The sequence below is a fragment of the Littorina saxatilis genome, linkage group LG17, assembly GCF_037325665.1.
Source record: "Littorina saxatilis isolate snail1 linkage group LG17, US_GU_Lsax_2.0, whole genome shotgun sequence".
Classification (NCBI taxonomy): Eukaryota; Metazoa; Mollusca; class Gastropoda; order Littorinimorpha; family Littorinidae; genus Littorina; species Littorina saxatilis.
The window spans coordinates 19,515,689-19,532,943 of record NC_090261.1 but is presented as its reverse complement, the minus strand read 5'-3'; the positions used below and the strand labels follow the sequence as shown (position 1 = coordinate 19,532,943).

Sequence of the window (17,255 nt, the reverse complement as noted above, 5' to 3'; positions counted from 1 at the left end):
TTTGCGGAAGGTGCTTTGTTGGGCCAGGCCTCTCTGGAGGCACTCCAGAGAGAAACTTCTGATGCGAGGGATCTCGCCATAGCACGGATGGCTTTTCAGGGCTTGCCTAAGGCTCAGAACAAGCCGCATACTCAGACACAGACGCAGTCATCTACCAAGCCACAGACTTCTTCGTCTGGTTGCGGTAAATCGCAAAAGCAGTCTTTCTCCTCGGCGGGTAGGAGCCGTGGTGCGCCTTACCCTAAGAGGGGACAATCTTTTGGCGCGTCTAGGGGGTCGGGGCGCAAGCCTCACCCCCAATGATGCCCCCCCGAACACGCCATCCCGGTAGCCCCCGCACTGGTTGTAGCGGGCGGCCCGTCCAGGGCCCTCACTTCCTGGCTGCAGCTGGTGGACAGCAAGTGGGTTACTGGGATAGTTCGTTCGGGGTTCCGACTTCTCTGGTCAGGGGAAAAGGCACCTCTGACCAGGATAATGCCTCCTTGCAAGCCTCCAAGAGATCCGGAGGCGAGAGCCGCAGTTCAGGGGGAAGTGGCTGCCCTCCTTTTGAAGGAGGCGATAGAGGAAGTCACGGACCTGCGGTCCCCGGGGTTCTACGGAAGACTCTTTGTAGTTCCGAAAGCCTCGGGGGCTTGGAGACCGGTTCTAGATCTGTCGACACTGAACAAGTTTCTCAGAACAGTGAAGTTTACTATGGAAACTCCTACCTCTGTACGAGAGGCGCTTCGTCCAGGCGATTGGGCAACCTCAGTGGACTTGACAGACGCTTACTTTCATGTCATGATGCATGCCTCGGACAGGAAGTGGCTGCGTTTCCGCTGGGGAGAAAAGGCCTATCAATTCAGGGCTCTCCCGTTTGGCCTCTCTCTCGCCCCATGGATTTTCACCATAGTGGTACGCCAACTTTGCGCTCTGTTGAGGAAAGAGGGCATTCGACTTCGTGCCTACTTGGACGATTGGCTAATCCTCCATCAGGACAGGGATCTCTGTCACAGTCACACCTTGAGGGTGCTCAGTCAGGCCGCTCAGCTCGGGTTTTCAGTAAACTTGGGCAAGTCAGAGTTGGTTCCATCCCAGAAGTTCACGTACTTAGGGATGGAGTTCGACACGCTCAGTTGGACAGTACGCCCGTCTCTAAAGAGGGTGACCAAGTTACAAGACTTGCTCCGTGCGCTTCACGGAGAGAATCTGGCCAGTGTACGGGTTCTGACATCGGTACTTGGCCAGATGGAGTCAATGGCTACTCTAATCCCACTGGGCAGGGTGCACAAAAGGCCGTTTCAGGCAGCCCTTCAGTCTCGGTGGGATCAGTCAACCCAGGGATGGGACAGTCAGATTTCTCTGGAGACCTGGTTTCTAGCTACTACTCAGGTCTGGCTGCTCCCGTGGGTTTCGCAGGGAGTCCCGATTGTTTGCCCGGCGCCGGAGAACGAGCTCTTTACAGACGCTTCTCTGACGGGGTGGGGGGCTCACCTGGGGGAACATGTGGCGTCTGGGGTGTGGGATCTGTCTCAACCCTCCCGCCATATCAACACTCTGGAGTTGGAGGCCGTGTTTTTGGCCCTCCAAGCTTTCCTGCCGTTCTTAGTGAACAGCCACGTCAGGCTGCACACAGACAACACGACTGTGGCGGCTTACGTGAACAGGCAGGGCGGAACGCGGTCCCGCAGTCTTTCAGACAGTGCGTGTCACATTCTGACTTGGTGCGTTTCGCACCGCATACTGCTGTCAGCCATCTACCTGAGGGGCACGTTGAACGTCCTTGCAGACGCCCGCAGCAGGGGAGACAAAGTGGTTCATTCAGAGTGGACCCTGTCTCATCAGTCCCTGCTTCGCCTTTGGGTGCAGATAGAGAAGCCTCTGATCGACTTGTTCGCAACTCGGTTTTCAGCGAGGCTTCCTCTGTTTGTATCCCCCTTCCCAGATCCTCTAGCATGGGGCGTGAACGCCCTGGAACTGGACTGGTCGAGTCTGACAGCTTACGCCTTTCCTCCGTTTTGTCTGCTGGGCAAAGTTCTAAGGAAGGTCGACTTGGAGAGACCAGCGCTGGTGTTGGTTGCCCCACTTTGGCCAAGCCAGCACTGGTTCCCGGACTTGCTGCGACTGGCGGTTCGACCGCCTATCCCCCTCGCAGTAAGAAAGGGAGAACTCATACAACCCCGGTCAGGCATCCCTCACGAGAACCCTCAGGCCCTAAACCTACACGGTTGGATTCTGTCAGAAGCTCTTTGCGTAAGGCAGGGGCCTCTTCTGCCACTTTGAATCTGGTGAAACATTCCCATAGGGAGTCGACCAGGTCAGTCTACTCCTCTCACTGGGGTTCCTGGGTTAAATGGTGCGATCTCAACAAAGTTAAGTCCTTGGCACCAAGATCGATGCAGGTAGCTAACCACTTAGCATGGTTAGCAGAACAGGGTGGATCTGCGTCTTCCCTGCGCGTTAGGAGGTCCGCAATTGCCTCAACGCTACGGCAACTAGGTCACAAAATCACTCTGGATGGCGTTATTTCTAGTGTAATTAAGGGTGCCTCCCTTAAGGCCGCTCGCGCTAAATCTCCGCTCCCTGCCTGGGATTTGTTACTTGTTTTGCGATATTTGGCTTCCAACGTCTTTGAACCCATTCAGTCGGCCAGCTTGGCCAATTTGACGCGCAAGGCGGTTTTTCTAATTTTGCTCGCTACGTCTCGTAGAGGGAGCGAGGTGCATGCCTTGTCAGGTTTACCTAAGGACATTTCAACCGAGAAAGATGGTTCTATATCTCTCAAATTCAGACCAGAATTCTTAGCTAAAAATCAAAAACCGGGCCAAATTTCTCCTGTTATTAACATTCCTGCCTTGAGCAACATTCTTGCTCCTGGAGACCCAGACATTGCTAACTGTCCAGTTAGAACGCTCAGCAGTTATCTGTCTCGAACTCAGTTCATTCGTTCAGAAAGTCAAAAATTACTTTTCATTTCGCTTAATTCAGCGAGAGGCAAAGATATCGCAAAGGTGACTTTAACCAAGTGGGTCTCCACATTGATCAGGCAAGCTTACGCCTGGTGGAATACTCAGTCCGGTGAAGTTAGGGCAGTTCTTCCCCTGACTTCAGCAAGAGCTCATGAGGCAAGGGCATGGGCCTCCTCTGTGGCAGTGCTTCGATCAGGCCGTCTGGCCGAAGTTTTGGAGGCAGCTTATTGGAGGTCTGAGGATGTCTTTATGAACTACTACCTCAGAGACATCTCCTCCTTGAGACAGGACGGCAGTTCTGCGCTACCTGCTATGGTAGCCGCAGGACAAGCCCTTCGTCATTGATTTTCGGTAAGTACCCGCCACCTATAGTAGCAATCTGCTATTTGTGAGTTGGGTAAAGATATGTAATTCAAATCCAAAATTTTATAAATAAATTTTCATTTAATTAATATACTTACCCAACTCACAACGTTTATTCCCTCCCACCTCCCCGCTGTGGTTGGTACTGGGGTCTAAAAAAGAGTGAGTTGGGCTTCGTTTGGAATGATAATATGGCGGCGTATGCGCGCGCATACGGAAGTCAGACTAGCAATAGTCTGGCCTTATGGGATTGATCACTTTCTTTTTTAGAGTGGTCTCCCTTGGTTACCAAGGGGACGCGTACAGCGTTACCAGCACTGAACTAGAGTTAATTGCTATTTGTGAGTTGGGTAAGTATATTAATTAAATGAAAATTTATTTATAAAATTTTGGAATTAACCCTGTGGAAGTGACGTCAAATACTGAGTGACTGTTTGAGATTCACTCAGCGGAATCGTGAACCTCACACAGGGCTAAATTGGGTTGTTGCCAATAAATGTGTCAAGATTTGTATGGGCTATGGAGGAGTCGTGCCTCCTTGAAACTGGGAGACGGAGACATGTGGCACTGATAGGTGGAGGTAAGTGATGATGGGGGCAGTGAATAGCGAGTTCTAACCACCATAGTTTGGAAGAAAAGGGGCAACATATGGAGCCAACACTGTATATCATGCACATTGGAGCATATTATTCACTGTGGCGCCCTGTTGGCATTCCTGCACGGATCAGCCACATGTCTTTGCCGCACTAATTCAAGGAAGTGCAACTCTTCAACTGTCCATAGCAACCCTGACATCAGTTTGCATGAGCTGAATAATTTCGTAATCTAATTGTTAAGAAACAAAGAATTATTCATTGTTACATGGTGATGTACAGTTGAACCCCTTTATTACACCCCCGGTATAGGGGTGTGTATAGGTTTCGCTCGATGTGTTTGTTTGTTTGTTTGTGTTCGCATATAGATCTCAAGAATGAACGGACCGATCGTCACCAAACTTGGTGAACAGGTTCTATACATTCCTGAGACGGTCCTTACAAAAATTGGGACCAGTCAAACACACAGTTAGGGAGTTATTGGTGGATTAAAATTATACAAGGACTTATAGAGGGACATCTTAATGGTCAAAGGGAAATAACCATTCTCACTCAGTCACTGCCACCAACTGAGAAGGTTATTTCCCTTTGACGGGGGTGTTTTTCCTACCTCGTAGGAATTTCTTGTTAATTTAGATTTACCAAGCACAATGTTATTTTGCATATAACCCCTTAACTACCGAAAGGAAAACGAAAGTGAAACTAGAGTTATACCCCAGAGTGACCGCCCTTACCGGATGTCGCTAGTAGCGCTTGGCGCCAAAACCAGCGTCATCCGATAACGCGGGCGCGTCATCTTCACTTCACCTTTTTTCGCCGACGTGTTCACATCGTCTGCCTGTCTGGATCTAGTACCGTTTGGTTTTTTCTGGATCTCTTACCGATTGGATTATTTGTCTGTGTTCTGTGTGATTTTCTTCATGGAATATATATAAAAAAAGAAAGAAAAAAAAAGAGAAGAAGTGTTGTGCCACGGTTCCTTTCCGTCGTTCTGTGTGTGTTTACTGTGGTTTTTTGGGTCTTCTCGAGCGACCGGTCGTCTTTCGTGCAGGGAAGTAAAAAAAATTCTTTTTCTGCTTGTGACTCAGAGTCTTCGTCTGCTTGTCAGCTCGTTCTCCCTTCTCTCTCTCTCGCTGTATTTCTATAGTTTTTCCCACAGAAAGAACTTAGAATTACAATCAGACATGTCTGTTAAAAGTGTTCAGGTCTCGGACCAGAACAGGGACAGTACGGGACGTTGGACCCCCAGTCCGGACCCCAGTCCCAACACTCTCCGCAAAAGGCGCGCCAAGGAGAAGAAATTGGCTCTCCTGCAACAAAGGTTGATGAGTGCGCCTATTTCTGGCCGCTCTACCCCGGACCCTCCATCTCCGGTCTCGCATTCTCCTGTGGGTGGATTTTCTGGGGTTCAACCCTCCCCCTCTGGACCCTTGGCTGTTCCCGGGGCCCCAGTTTTTAGTCCGGTGGTGTCAGACTACCCCCTGCCCCCCGGTCTTCAGGGTCAAGGTCCGGACCAGCTGCGGGGTCAGGTGTCGGAGGCTTTGGCGGCGGTCTCCTCTCTCCCCGCCAATGCCTCCCACCTCCCCGCAGCGTCCTCCGCAGCACTCAGCGCTGCTTGACAGGTCCTGCGTGCCGCAGGTCTTCTTGATTTTTCCTCTTATCAGGCACACACAGCTGTGCCTCGGTGTCGGGGGAACTGTCCGGGGCCCGGGCCGCGAGCCTGGACGGGGCCGGGGTCCTGGACCCGGCCCGCGCCGCGCGCTCTAACGTGGCCGCAGCGCGGGACGCTGCGCGGGCCACAGTTCAGGACGGGGCCCGTGGCGTGTGTCCTAACGTGACCGCAACTCGGGGCATGGGTTGGGACGGGGCCCGGGCCGCGGCCTGGGGTGCGCCTTCTCACCATACCGCGTTCTCTGACACGGCCTGGTACCGTGCCTCTTCCTCTGGCCTCGACCCAGCCACAGGCCAGGTCGAGGCCTTTGGCCCTTTTCCCCCACAGTCGGTGGCAGTTTCGTCTCTTTCCGGCCCTGGTTGCGACCATCCCCAGGATTTTGACTTGGGCCTACCTTCCGCCTTCCAGGATGTTGAGGATATCTCGTCTGAGGACGACTTGTATCCTGATCTCCATCCATTACCCTCTAGGGTGGCGGAAACGTCGTCAGACAGTCAGCAACTTCTCTCGATGATGTCTTCCTTCAAAGAGGAGAGAGGTCGCTCTCCGGTCCTCAAAACCCCCAGTATACTCACAGGTGATCCCTTTGGGTCGGTGGTTTCTGACGGCTGTCTCTCAGTGGTTGAATCCAATTTGGCTCAGGACCCCAGTACCCATTCAGCCCCCGGCCCCTCAGGCGTTTCTTTTCACGGACGCCTCCAAGTCCGGCTGGGGCGCTCACCTCGACATTCTCGAGACCTCCGGCCTCTGGAGCCCTCAGGAGGCTCTTCTCCACATCAACCTCCTCGAGATGGAGGCGGTTCGCCTCGCTCTCCTTCACTTTGCACCCTCCCTCCGGGGAAAGTCTGTTCTCCTCCACGGGGACAACACAGTCTGTCTCGCCTACTTAAAAAACCAGGGGAGCACCCACTCAACGTCCCTCTCGTTGAAGGCCGAGCAAATCTTGATTTGGTGTCTCCATCAAAACATCCTCCTCTCGGTTCAGTTCATTCCGGGGAAACTGAACTCCCTCGCGGATCTCCTAAGTCGCCGAGACCAGATTTTGCCAACCGAGTGGACAATCTCTCACAAGGCCCTTCGTCCTCTTTGGGCCCACTGGTTCACCCCGTTAGTGGACCTCTTTGCTACTCGGTACAGCAAACGCCTCCCCCTGTACGTGAGTCCGTTTCACGACCCCATGGCATTCGGAAAGGACGCGTTCGCGCTGCCATGGTCGGGACTCCGAGCATACGCCTATCCCCCGACGGCTCTGTTAACTCGCGTCCTGGCCAAGTACGCTCAGGAGAGGCCCACACTGCTTTTGGTCGCGCCCGTTTGGCCCAAGGCAGCTTGGTTCCCCGAACTAGCCGCGCTCTCCCACGTTCCCCCGTTCGACCTCAACCTCGACTCGGTCAGTCTCCTGCAGCCTCGATCGGGCATCCCTCACCCCGCTCCCGACTCCCTCCGCCTGACCGTCTGGCTTTTGTGCGGTCAAAGCTGCGAACATTAGGCCTTTCGTCTCACGCAGTTTCCTTGTCTCTTGACGCTAGGCGTCCCTCGACCAACAATCTCTACTCCCTTCGTTGGTCCACCTGGGTGGCCTTTGCTGCCAGACTGGAATTCGATCCCTTACAGCCTTCTCCTGCTCAGTTGGCCAATTTTCTTTCCTCTCTTCATTTGCAGAAAGGTTTCAAAGCTTAGGGTACAAATCTTCGATCACCAGTACTATCTCAGCTGCCACAGGAGTTAGGCCTCTCCACCTCATTCACTCTTCCCTCATCACTAACCTGATTGATGGTATTAAGAACCGCTCCTTGCGCAAGACGGTCTCCTTTCCTAAATGGGACGTTTTTCTCGTACTTAACGCCTTGAGGTCTCCGCCGTTCGAACCTCTGAGCTCTGCCTCCCTCCGGGATCTCACTCTTAAAACCGTTTTTCTCGTTTCGCTCGCGACCTCTCGCAGAGTTAGTGGCGTCCACGCCATCAGTGGTCTCCCACAGGATGTCGAGTTTGCATCTGACCTCTCTTCCATTACTCTTTCCTTTTTGCCCGAGTTCAGGGCAAAAAACCAACTGGCTGACGTTTTTTCAGCCCCTCTCGTCATTCCCTCTCTCGCTCGGGACCTTGACTCTGATGACCCGGATAGGTTTTTATGCCCCGTTCGGGCCATAAAGGCCTATCTTAGCCGTACTGCTTCTCATAGGGCCGCTAAGCGAGCCTTATTTATCTCCCTTCTTCCCAACATAGATCGAGATATCTCCAAGCAGACGATTGCTCGCTGGTTAGTCTTTTTAATCAAGCAGATTTATAAAAATGCTAACCTGACACGAACTACGCCGATTCGTGCGCATGAGATCCGGGCCATTAGTTCCTCACTCAGTTTCGTTCGGGGGGTTCCACTGGCTCAAGTCATGCACGCAGCCTACTGGAGGTCTGTGTCTACCTTCACAGACTTCTACCTCCGTGCGTTCTCGGCTCGACGGGGAGACGAGACCTATGGCATCAAGAAGGCCATTCTCGGCCAATCCCTTGTCTCTCTTTAGGTGAGTCTTTTTACCTTAGATATGTTGATATTCTCAACCTCTTGGGTCATTCAGACAGGGACCAGACCCTTAGGGGTTCACTGCGTGTGCACCTCATCCTTACCCCTGCTCTGAAAACTTTCCTTATTTTGAGGTAATAGGACATGGGATCCCAACCTCCTCGGTGGTATTCTATGCAAAATAACATTGTGTTTGGTAAATCTAAATTAATCATGAAAATTTATAATAATTTTCTTATTTATTTATACTTACCAACACAATGTTATTCTTATTGCTCCCTCCCTCCTCCCCTCTTCACATGCCTATTCAGCTAAATGGTGAAGTGAAGATGACGCGCCCGCGTTATCGGATGACGCTGGTTTTGGCGCCAAGTGCTACTAGTGACATCCGGTAAGGGCGGTCACTCTGGGGTATAACTCTAGTTTCACTTTCGTTTTCCTTTCGGTAGTTAAGGAGTTATATGCAAAATAACATTGTGTTGGTAAGTATAAATAAATAAGAAAATTATTATAAATTTTCATGTTTAAGACAAATGAAAATCAGAAAATTAGGATTAAGCCTTTCGCTAGCAGCCGCGCATCTACACGCGGCTGTGAGGTCACTGTTCTAAATACAGCCCTCACGCTAGTCACATGATCAAATCACATGACTTTTATCACATGGTCAGTCTCGTGAGTTTACTACAAATGGCTGCCTCCATGTGTTATTGAAAAGCGATTTTAAAGTGTGTATTTTGAGGTTTTTCTCCGGGATTTTTTCATGTGATCCAAGATGGCGTCGAGGTTTGTGCGTAGGTATGATGTGGAAGACGTTCATCGCTTTATATTTGATGTGGTAATGGAGATGTCAGCGATGAGGAAAACAGTTCTGACGAAGAAGGCAATGTTTATGTTGAACAACCTGACAACGGTGAGTCTGATTCTGACTATTCTGAGGAGAATACCTTCGACAAGTACATCAGTACCGAGAGGGCGTGGTCGTGTTCGTGGTCGTGGTGGTCGTGTTTGTGGTCGTGTTCAAAGCAGAGGTCGTGGTGAATGTGCTAGACATGATAGGGTCGCAGAAAGTGTTGATTTAGGACCTATGGATGAACATGTACACAAGGACTATCCCGTTTACATCTGATTGGTCTAGATTAATTAATATGATTTTTCTAATGAAGTACCCCAGATTTGGGGAAATTTCCTTCTGAGTGCTGAGGGTCAAAGGGTTAAAAGGTGCGAGTCTTCAAATGGGGGTCAATTTTACAGAGGTTATGAACAGAATATCTGAGAAAACATGGTTCTTAAAGGGACAGAATCTTAAAAGGGGGGTTCCGCTGTATGTCCACCAAAATACCCGTGTGACTTGGAATAATAGGCCGTGAAAGGTGGATGCAGCGCCTATAGGCTGTTGATCTACTGGCCGATGTGAATGCGTGATATATTGTGTAAAAAATTCCATCTCACACGGCATACGCGCTTTGAACTTCGGATAAGGCGCTATATAAATACCCGTTATTATTATTATTATTATGAACTCAGATATTTTGAATATTTCAACTTTCTTTTGCGTGTGCAGCCCTGGGTTCCTGAGGTTTGTGAACGTGCTGAGCCACCTGTCGGCAGACGAGCGCAAGGCCTTCCTGCAGTTCACCACGGGCTGCTCCTCCCTGCCCCCGGGGGGCCTGGCCAACCTGCACCCCCGCCTGACAGTGGTGCGCAAGGTGGACGGCAACGACTACAGCTACCCCTCCGTCAACACCTGCGTGCACTACCTCAAGCTGCCTGAGTACTCCTCCGAGGAAATCCTCCGCCACCGTCTGATGGCCGCCACCCGCGAGAAGGGATTCCACCTCAACTAGGGCTTCTCCCTCCACTAGGCCACAACTAGGGCTTCTCTCTCCACTGGGAGCAGTTAGGGCTTCTTTCTCACCTGGGATCCAAGTTTTGGCTTTCAGTCTCAACTAGGAGCAGTTAGGGCTTTCTTCTCAACTAGGATCCAAGTTTTGGCTTTCAGTCTCAACTAGGATGAAAGGTTTGTGCTGCGCTGTTGTTGTGGTGATGGTGTAGAGGCGTTCATGCTTTGAGAGTTTTAGCAGCTGTGTGATGATGTGAAAACTGACAGGTGTTGTGCTGGGCTGGGTTTGTAATCCAGCTTAAGACTGTATCCCAGCTGAGCTTTGTTGTTTCACACGCCCTTTTAGTGACTGTGAGTAAAGCTGTTTTTTAAGTGAGAGGGGAAGGGGGGACATATCTATACTTCACTGTTCCTGAGGTCACTGTTCTCTAAGGTTGAGGCTTTTTCCATGGGCGTTACTGTGTATTGAACTGCCCGGATGTTGCAATGGAGACTCAAAAGTATTCCCTCTCGCGCCATTTTGCGGCACTGGAGTTCGACAAACAACGGAACACCTGTTACTGCCTTAATTTCTGTGGGGATTCATATCCGGAAGAAATTAGAGGAGTGTATAAAAATCATGTGGACATTTACAGTGACAAAGACGCGTGTGCAGCAAACTCTGTGCCTATGGTGTGACTGACCAGCGCAAGAGAGCGAGTGATTTATATCTGCGTTGACGAGACACTCTGCCAAGGACAAACGAGTAAGCGTTATTTGTACACATGTGTAGCTTAGTTTTGAAATAATATGAAGCACCCAAGGTGACTGTTGGTTTGTGTTGGTGTGAATGATTGTGAGTCTAGAGAAGAAGAAGAAAAACTGTGGTTATTGTGGCTGTATGAAGCTGCTTGATTTTGTGGACATAACAACTTTTTGTCTTTTGTGTGTTGGTTTTGACAGAGGTGAATGTGACCTTGAACTTTAAGACGTGTTTCCATGGTGAGCAAGGCTTAAAGCTTTGTCAACCTTACCTCGTAATACAGTAACAGCAGAGAAAGAAAAGACATAACTGAATATATCAGTTTGATTATTTCAATCAAAATAAGCACAGCCTTTAACAAAAATCTGCCTTGCCTTAAATTAAGAGTGTGCTGCTTCAATTGTTTTCTCCCACCAGTCTGACTGCTTGTGTGAGTCTGGAATGATTTATACAAACTGAGAACAACTGTGTGTAGTGATTGCTTTTGGAGAAATGCCATCTCTCTGGTGGTCTTTCCAGAGATCTGTAAAAGGGAGATCGCTATTACTCTCTCTTTGGTCATACCCTAGATTTGAAGCCAGAAATTGTTCTTTCGAACAACCTGTGGCCAGAAAGTGTTCTTTCGAACAACCTGTGGTCCCCCCGCGGGTTAGGGGGAAGAATTTACCCGATGCTCCCCAGCATGTCGTAAGAGGCGACTAACGGATTCTATTTCTCCTTTTACCCTTGTTAAGTGTTTCTTGTATATATATAGTCAATGTTTGTAAAGATTTTAGTCAAGCAGTATGTAAGAAATGTTAAGTCCTTTGTACTGGAAACTTGCATTCTCCCAGTAAGGTCATATATTGTACTACGTTGCAAGCCCCTGGAGCAATTTTTTGATTAGTGCTTTTGTGAACAAGAAACAATTAACAAGTGGCTCTATCCCATCTCCCCCCTTTCCCCGTCGCGATATAATCTTGAACGGTTGAAAACGACGTTAAACACCAAATAAAGAAAGAAAGAAAAGAACAACCTGTGGGATGTTTAAATCATCAAAATGTGGCGTACAGAATTGATGCAGTTTTGACCATCGAGGGGCCAGGTATAACAAACTTCCAGCATGTCGAAAGTCTTTGTGCCTGCAACTTTGTGGCTGAGACAGCCGATGATGCTTTTTCAGTTACATGAATTGTTTGACGTTCTTGACTGCTTCAACTTTAGGCTTGAGTGAGCTATCTCTGTAATAGTGTCTCTTGTCGCTCGTTGACAGTTGTATAGAATCTTAGGAGTACAAGTGACTTGATGTAAATCGCCAGCTTGGGTGTATCAGAATTTTATTAGACTTTTTTTAAGAGAATACTGGACATTGTCCATTGTGCAGTGTAAATTTTTTTAAATTGCCTTTGCTTGCTTGGTGTTGAGCGTTCACACCTTGTACTACTCTGTGTGTCGTGTTTCTCTGTGCTTCTTCTTCACGTGGCTTTCTGTCCACACCACCAGTCACATGCACACCACCAGTCACATGCACACCACCAGTCACATGCACACCACCAGTCACATGCACACCACCAGTCACATGCACACCACCAGTCACATGCACATCACCAGTCACATGCACAGGACAGGCATTTGAGTAGACATAGGCGCTTTTTATTTTGCAACAGTGTTTTTTTATTTTTTTTTATGATTTCATGATCGTATGTCTCTTAGGGGTATATTCAGTAAATGAGGATCGGGCTATAGATGGGTTTTATATCTTTCTGATAGTTTTCTAGTTAAAATGACAACCTAGGGGTTTTTCACCTTAACATAGTCACTGTCATCATGGCATCTTAATGACTTGCTGTTGGCATTTTCACTTGACTGTGACCCCTCCTTGAATCAACCCTTTTCACTTGACTGTGACCCCTCCTTGAATCAACCCTTTTCACTTGACTGTGACCCCTCCTTGAATCAACCCTTTTCACTTGACTGTGACCCCTCCTTGAATCAACCCTTTTCACTTGACTGTGACCCCTCCTTGAATCCACCCTTTTCACTTGACTTGTGACCCCTCCTTGAATCAACCCTTTTCACTCCTTCCAGGGCTGAACTCATGGAACCACTCAGGCATTTATTTTAAATAGTGAAAATCCATGCTGTTAACCTTTTTGCTCTCTTGCTACTGTTACTGAGTAGTATTGTCCTATGAAATGATTGTAGTATTCAGAAGGTGCACAAAACTGAGAAAACAATAAGAGAAAACAAAAACTAAAGAAGAGAAGACTAAACTTTACAACTTATAAATTATCAATCCGTTTTCTGTTTTGTTCTATGGGATTTGTGTGTGTGTGTGTCACTTGAGGTATAGATGAACCTTGCAAGATGTTACTTTGTTAAACCGTGAAGATTTGTCATATCATTATGTTTGTATAATGCGTATGCATTTTGCTGTGACATTAAAATGTTACTCAAGAAGATTTTTACCCCTTGCATTGTGAAGCTATAAGCTGTGTGCAAACATTTTTGGGTTTGAGATGAGACTGAGAGGGAGAGAGAGAGTGCGTGTGTGCATACCTGTGTGTGGATGTGTGTGATTGCTGTCTTGCCTATAAGGGCAGCTGCACTCCCTCCTTGAGATATGCACTTGAAATCTAGTCGTTGGTATCAAAGAAAGACGAAGGAAAATAGTACAATTGAAAATTAATATTCAAACACCTCACTTTTAGCAGCAAGCTGTGCGATACTTGTGATGCATATAGCTTGCAGTGTTATTGTCTTCACCAGCATTAATGTTGATGAATACCTTTGTTTATGTAACAATCCATTGTTTACTGAAATAAATGGTTTTCATTAACCCCAATTCGGCCTCTTTGAATTATCTTGTACTAGCTGTGTGCTTGACATCCATAATTTGCATAATGTTTATATTGATTATAAAGTGTGCACTTTTGATTGGACAGGAAATATATGCTCCCGTAAATGAGTCGATCAAATCTGTGCATACTTCTTTGCTTATAAATGAAAGAGATGATTCATTTTTTTCTTCCATTTTTTTTCTCTCTTAGTTTTGTTTGTTTTTTGTTTTGTTTTGTTTAGTGAAACTATCTTTAAATCTGCGATGTTTTGGATTGGTTATGTTGTATGCATGCTTGACTTTTCTATCAGCTTTACTTAAAGGTGTGCTTCCAAGTAATTGTAGTTTGTGTTTGTTGATTTTTCGTGATATGTGTAGATTCTTTTCACTGTACATTGTACTAAGTTTCATCCATTTTGTTGGATTTTGCAACCCCTACTGTGACTCTTAAAGGTGTAAATAACTGCTGTTGAGCAACTTTCTTGTTGTGCTGTGTATGTCATTTGAGTGTGTGACCTAGTGCATTATTTTCAAGCTTTGTTCATGGTAAAGCTTGCAGGTGCATTTTTTCTTTTGTTTGAGACTATCACATTCACAAGGTGAAATTGAAAGTAAATCTGGTCTTTATTTGAAAACTGTGACAAGCTGCAAGGCTGTTAAAAATGTTTATTAGTGTTAGCATTCATCCTAATACAGTGAATGCATTGTAAGGAAGTGCCCGTCTTTCTGTCTGTCTCTGATTTCCTTCTGTTTTCTGTATTGTGGTTTTTTTCCCTCTTGGGATTCCTTCTCTTATTTTTTTAAAGGCACAGTAAGCCTCCCGTAAACCATCACAGATACTGTCAGGCTTTTACACACAGTACAAACACCCTTCCATTTGAACGCTCACCAAACCGGAACATCCTAGGTGCCCTACGTAAAGAGCGAGCAATTTTTAAAGAATTAATTTTGCAGATTGTCTCGGACACTTTTTGGACCCATCCTGAACTCAGGTCAAAAATGAGTTACTTCCCTTCGGGTCTCATTCTAAACTGGCGATAGCCGTGGACCGAAAAATGTTTTTGGACCGTGGTGCGTTTTTGCGCTAGATCTAACTTTTAAAATCTAAATAATAAATTGACAGCTTGTTACACAAACATTCTTTAATCATAAAAGAATTATTTTTTCATCAAGACAAGATCAGTACAATTCGAGGTTGTAAAAGTTTAAAAAAAGAAAAGCCCGGAAGCAGGGTCACGCAAGGGGCGTAGCAGACGACGGTTTATTCATATCGCCAGTTCCTCTCAACAGTCAAAAGCCATCGCTAGAGTTCTTGTGAACCACAGCCGTTTGTTTCGTGCATAAAAACGTTCTATTGCAGATAAGCTCACATCGAGTCGCATTCAAATTACTAACTGACGACTACATTGTGGAAAAGAGAAACTGGATCACACGGGTTCACAATGGCTCAGGGGTATGATAAACCACGCAAAAATAAATTCTTTGAAAATTGTTCGCTCTTTACGGAGGGCACCTAGGATGTTCTCAAGCGGTGAGTGTTTAAATGAAAGGGTGTTTGTACTGTGTGTAAAAGCCTGACCGTATCTGTGATGGTTTACGGGAAACTTACTGTGCCTTTAATAGTTCACTCCTTTTCTTTCTTTCTTTCTTTCCTGTGTATTCCAACAAGTTTTGATGGAGACAGAGAATAGTTTTTACCAGAACAGTTGTGATGGCTGGTTTGCATTGTTGATGTTTTCCAAGGGAGATGTCAAGTTGATTGTTATACACAAGTATGTGATTAAGTTATAAAAAATAATCAGTTTCAACCTCAGATGTTGTGAGTTTTCCATGTCTCTCAGGATAATTCCTGATGAGAAAGATTCTGCAGTGTTTTTTTTAATGTATTACCTATCTCCGTTTTGTAGCAGAAAAAAGCAGAGAGAAATATTGCCTTTCATTGTGCTTTGCTTTTTGCTCTTACAGCCAACAAGCTTATTTTGTCTCAGTTTTTTCCCTTTAATTTTCTCTGTCTCTATCTCCTATTGTTCACGTCTTTCCCTTCCACTCCCTTCGCCTGTCACGTTTCTGTTGCATGTCCTGTATGTGTCTTTTGCCTTAGCTCAGCATCAACCATTTGTTTATGTTGTGATGAAATTAACTTTTGACCTGTCAGTAGGCCTCAATTAGATTTGGTTTATTTGATGTCAGTTCTGTATTTGTTACTCTTCCTATCCTCCCTTTTCAAAAAATGTTTTCCCTAAGTGTGCTGTATGTAGCTAAAAGAATGTCTCTTGGGTCATTTTTTTACTGTTGGATCTGTTGGGGCAAGAATTGATGACATTGTACATAGCATTTATTCACACATGGTTAAGTGTCTGTTGTACACACTGTATGCAAGCTAACTAATGAGAATATATATTTATGTGTGGTGTGTTTTCCAAAACTAATCTTTTGAAAGCGTGTTGAATCTGTGCTGTATTTTGTTAGCCGTTGTGTGTATGTACTACTACTGAAGATATGTTGAATCACTTGTGAAAGGCATAAAAGTACATGTATCTGCAAATCCTTTTTTCAATCAAAGTAGAGAATGTATAGTGTTTGGTAATTCTCATTTGAAATCGCAGCACATTTTTATATATGCCTGATTCCTTGCTTTCGTGTGTGCGCTAATATGTAAGTGTTTAATTTTCCCCATTGGCTGTTATGTGATTTTTTATTCTTTTTATTGTGTATTTTTTAGATTATTTGTTGTTTTTCATTTATTTTTTGTGATGGGTTTTTTGGTTAGTTCATTTTAATTTTGATGTTCTTAAGAAATTCAGTTAGAATCTGTGTGTATGGTAAGTGTTATTGATGAGTGATGGAGCTCTGTGTATATTGTGTGGATAAATGTGTGTGTGATTGTGCGTGGATGTGTGCTTGTGTGTACCTTGGATTGTGATGAAGTATACATTGGTTTTAAACTAATGTTTGAAGGTTTGTGTTATTAATAAATCAGTGCTTTCACAGACTGCATTTGAAGTTTACCTTCTGTGTGTGTGTGTGTGTGTGTGTGTGTGTGTGTGTGTGTGTGTGTGTGTGTGAACACCGCTCAAACAACACACAAAGTTGAATTAATAGTGTGGACATTAGTAGTAAGACTCATAAGAACTGTCTTGACGAGGGAGTCTCTCCCAGACCCTGAAGAGGGAGACCGAGATCTATGGCATTCTTGGCATTCTTGGCAATTTTAGGTCTACCTAAACATTCTGCTATGTAAAAGGCTGATCGGCTGATCCTTAAAATACGGAGGACAAATGCTGTTGCACAGTGTAGTTTAAAATATTCGAGGGTAGCATATGTTCTTATTTATGTGTGGTTTGTTTTGTTGATGATGTTTTTACATTTAGTCAAGTTTTGACTAAATGTTTTAACATAGAGGGGGAATCGAGACGAGGGTCGTGGTGTATGTGTGTGTCTGTGCGGTGTGTGTGTAGAGCGATTCAGACCAAACTACTGGACCGATCTTTATGAAATTTGACATGAGAGTTCCTGGGAATGATATCCCCGGAGGTTTTTTTCATTTTTTCGATAAATACCTTTGATGACGTCATATCCGGCTTTTTGTAAAAGTTGAGGCGGCACTGTCACACCCTCATTTTTCAATCAAATTGATTGAAATTTTTGTAAAGCAATCTTCGACGAAGGCCGGACTTCGGTATTGCATTTCAGCTTGGTGGCTTAAAAATTAATTGATGACTTTGGTCATTAAAAATCTGAAAATTGTAATAATTTTT

At 46.1% G+C, this 17,255-nt stretch overlaps 1 protein-coding gene across 2 annotated transcripts in view; it reads left to right on the top strand.

The window, feature by feature from the left end:
• Positions 1 to 16,505, top strand: part of LOC138952777 (E3 ubiquitin-protein ligase HECTD1-like) — a 124,298-nt gene extending 107,793 nt beyond the window's left edge. For both annotated transcript variants that reach the window (XM_070324502.1, XM_070324501.1), the window contains exon 43: positions 9,659 to 16,505. In XM_070324502.1, the coding sequence (XP_070180603.1) occupies positions 9,659 to 9,941 (283 nt within the window). In that variant the 3' untranslated portion in view covers positions 9,942 to 16,505. The remainder of the gene's footprint in view (positions 1 to 9,658) is intronic.
• The last annotated feature ends 750 nt before the right edge of the window (positions 16,506 to 17,255 follow it).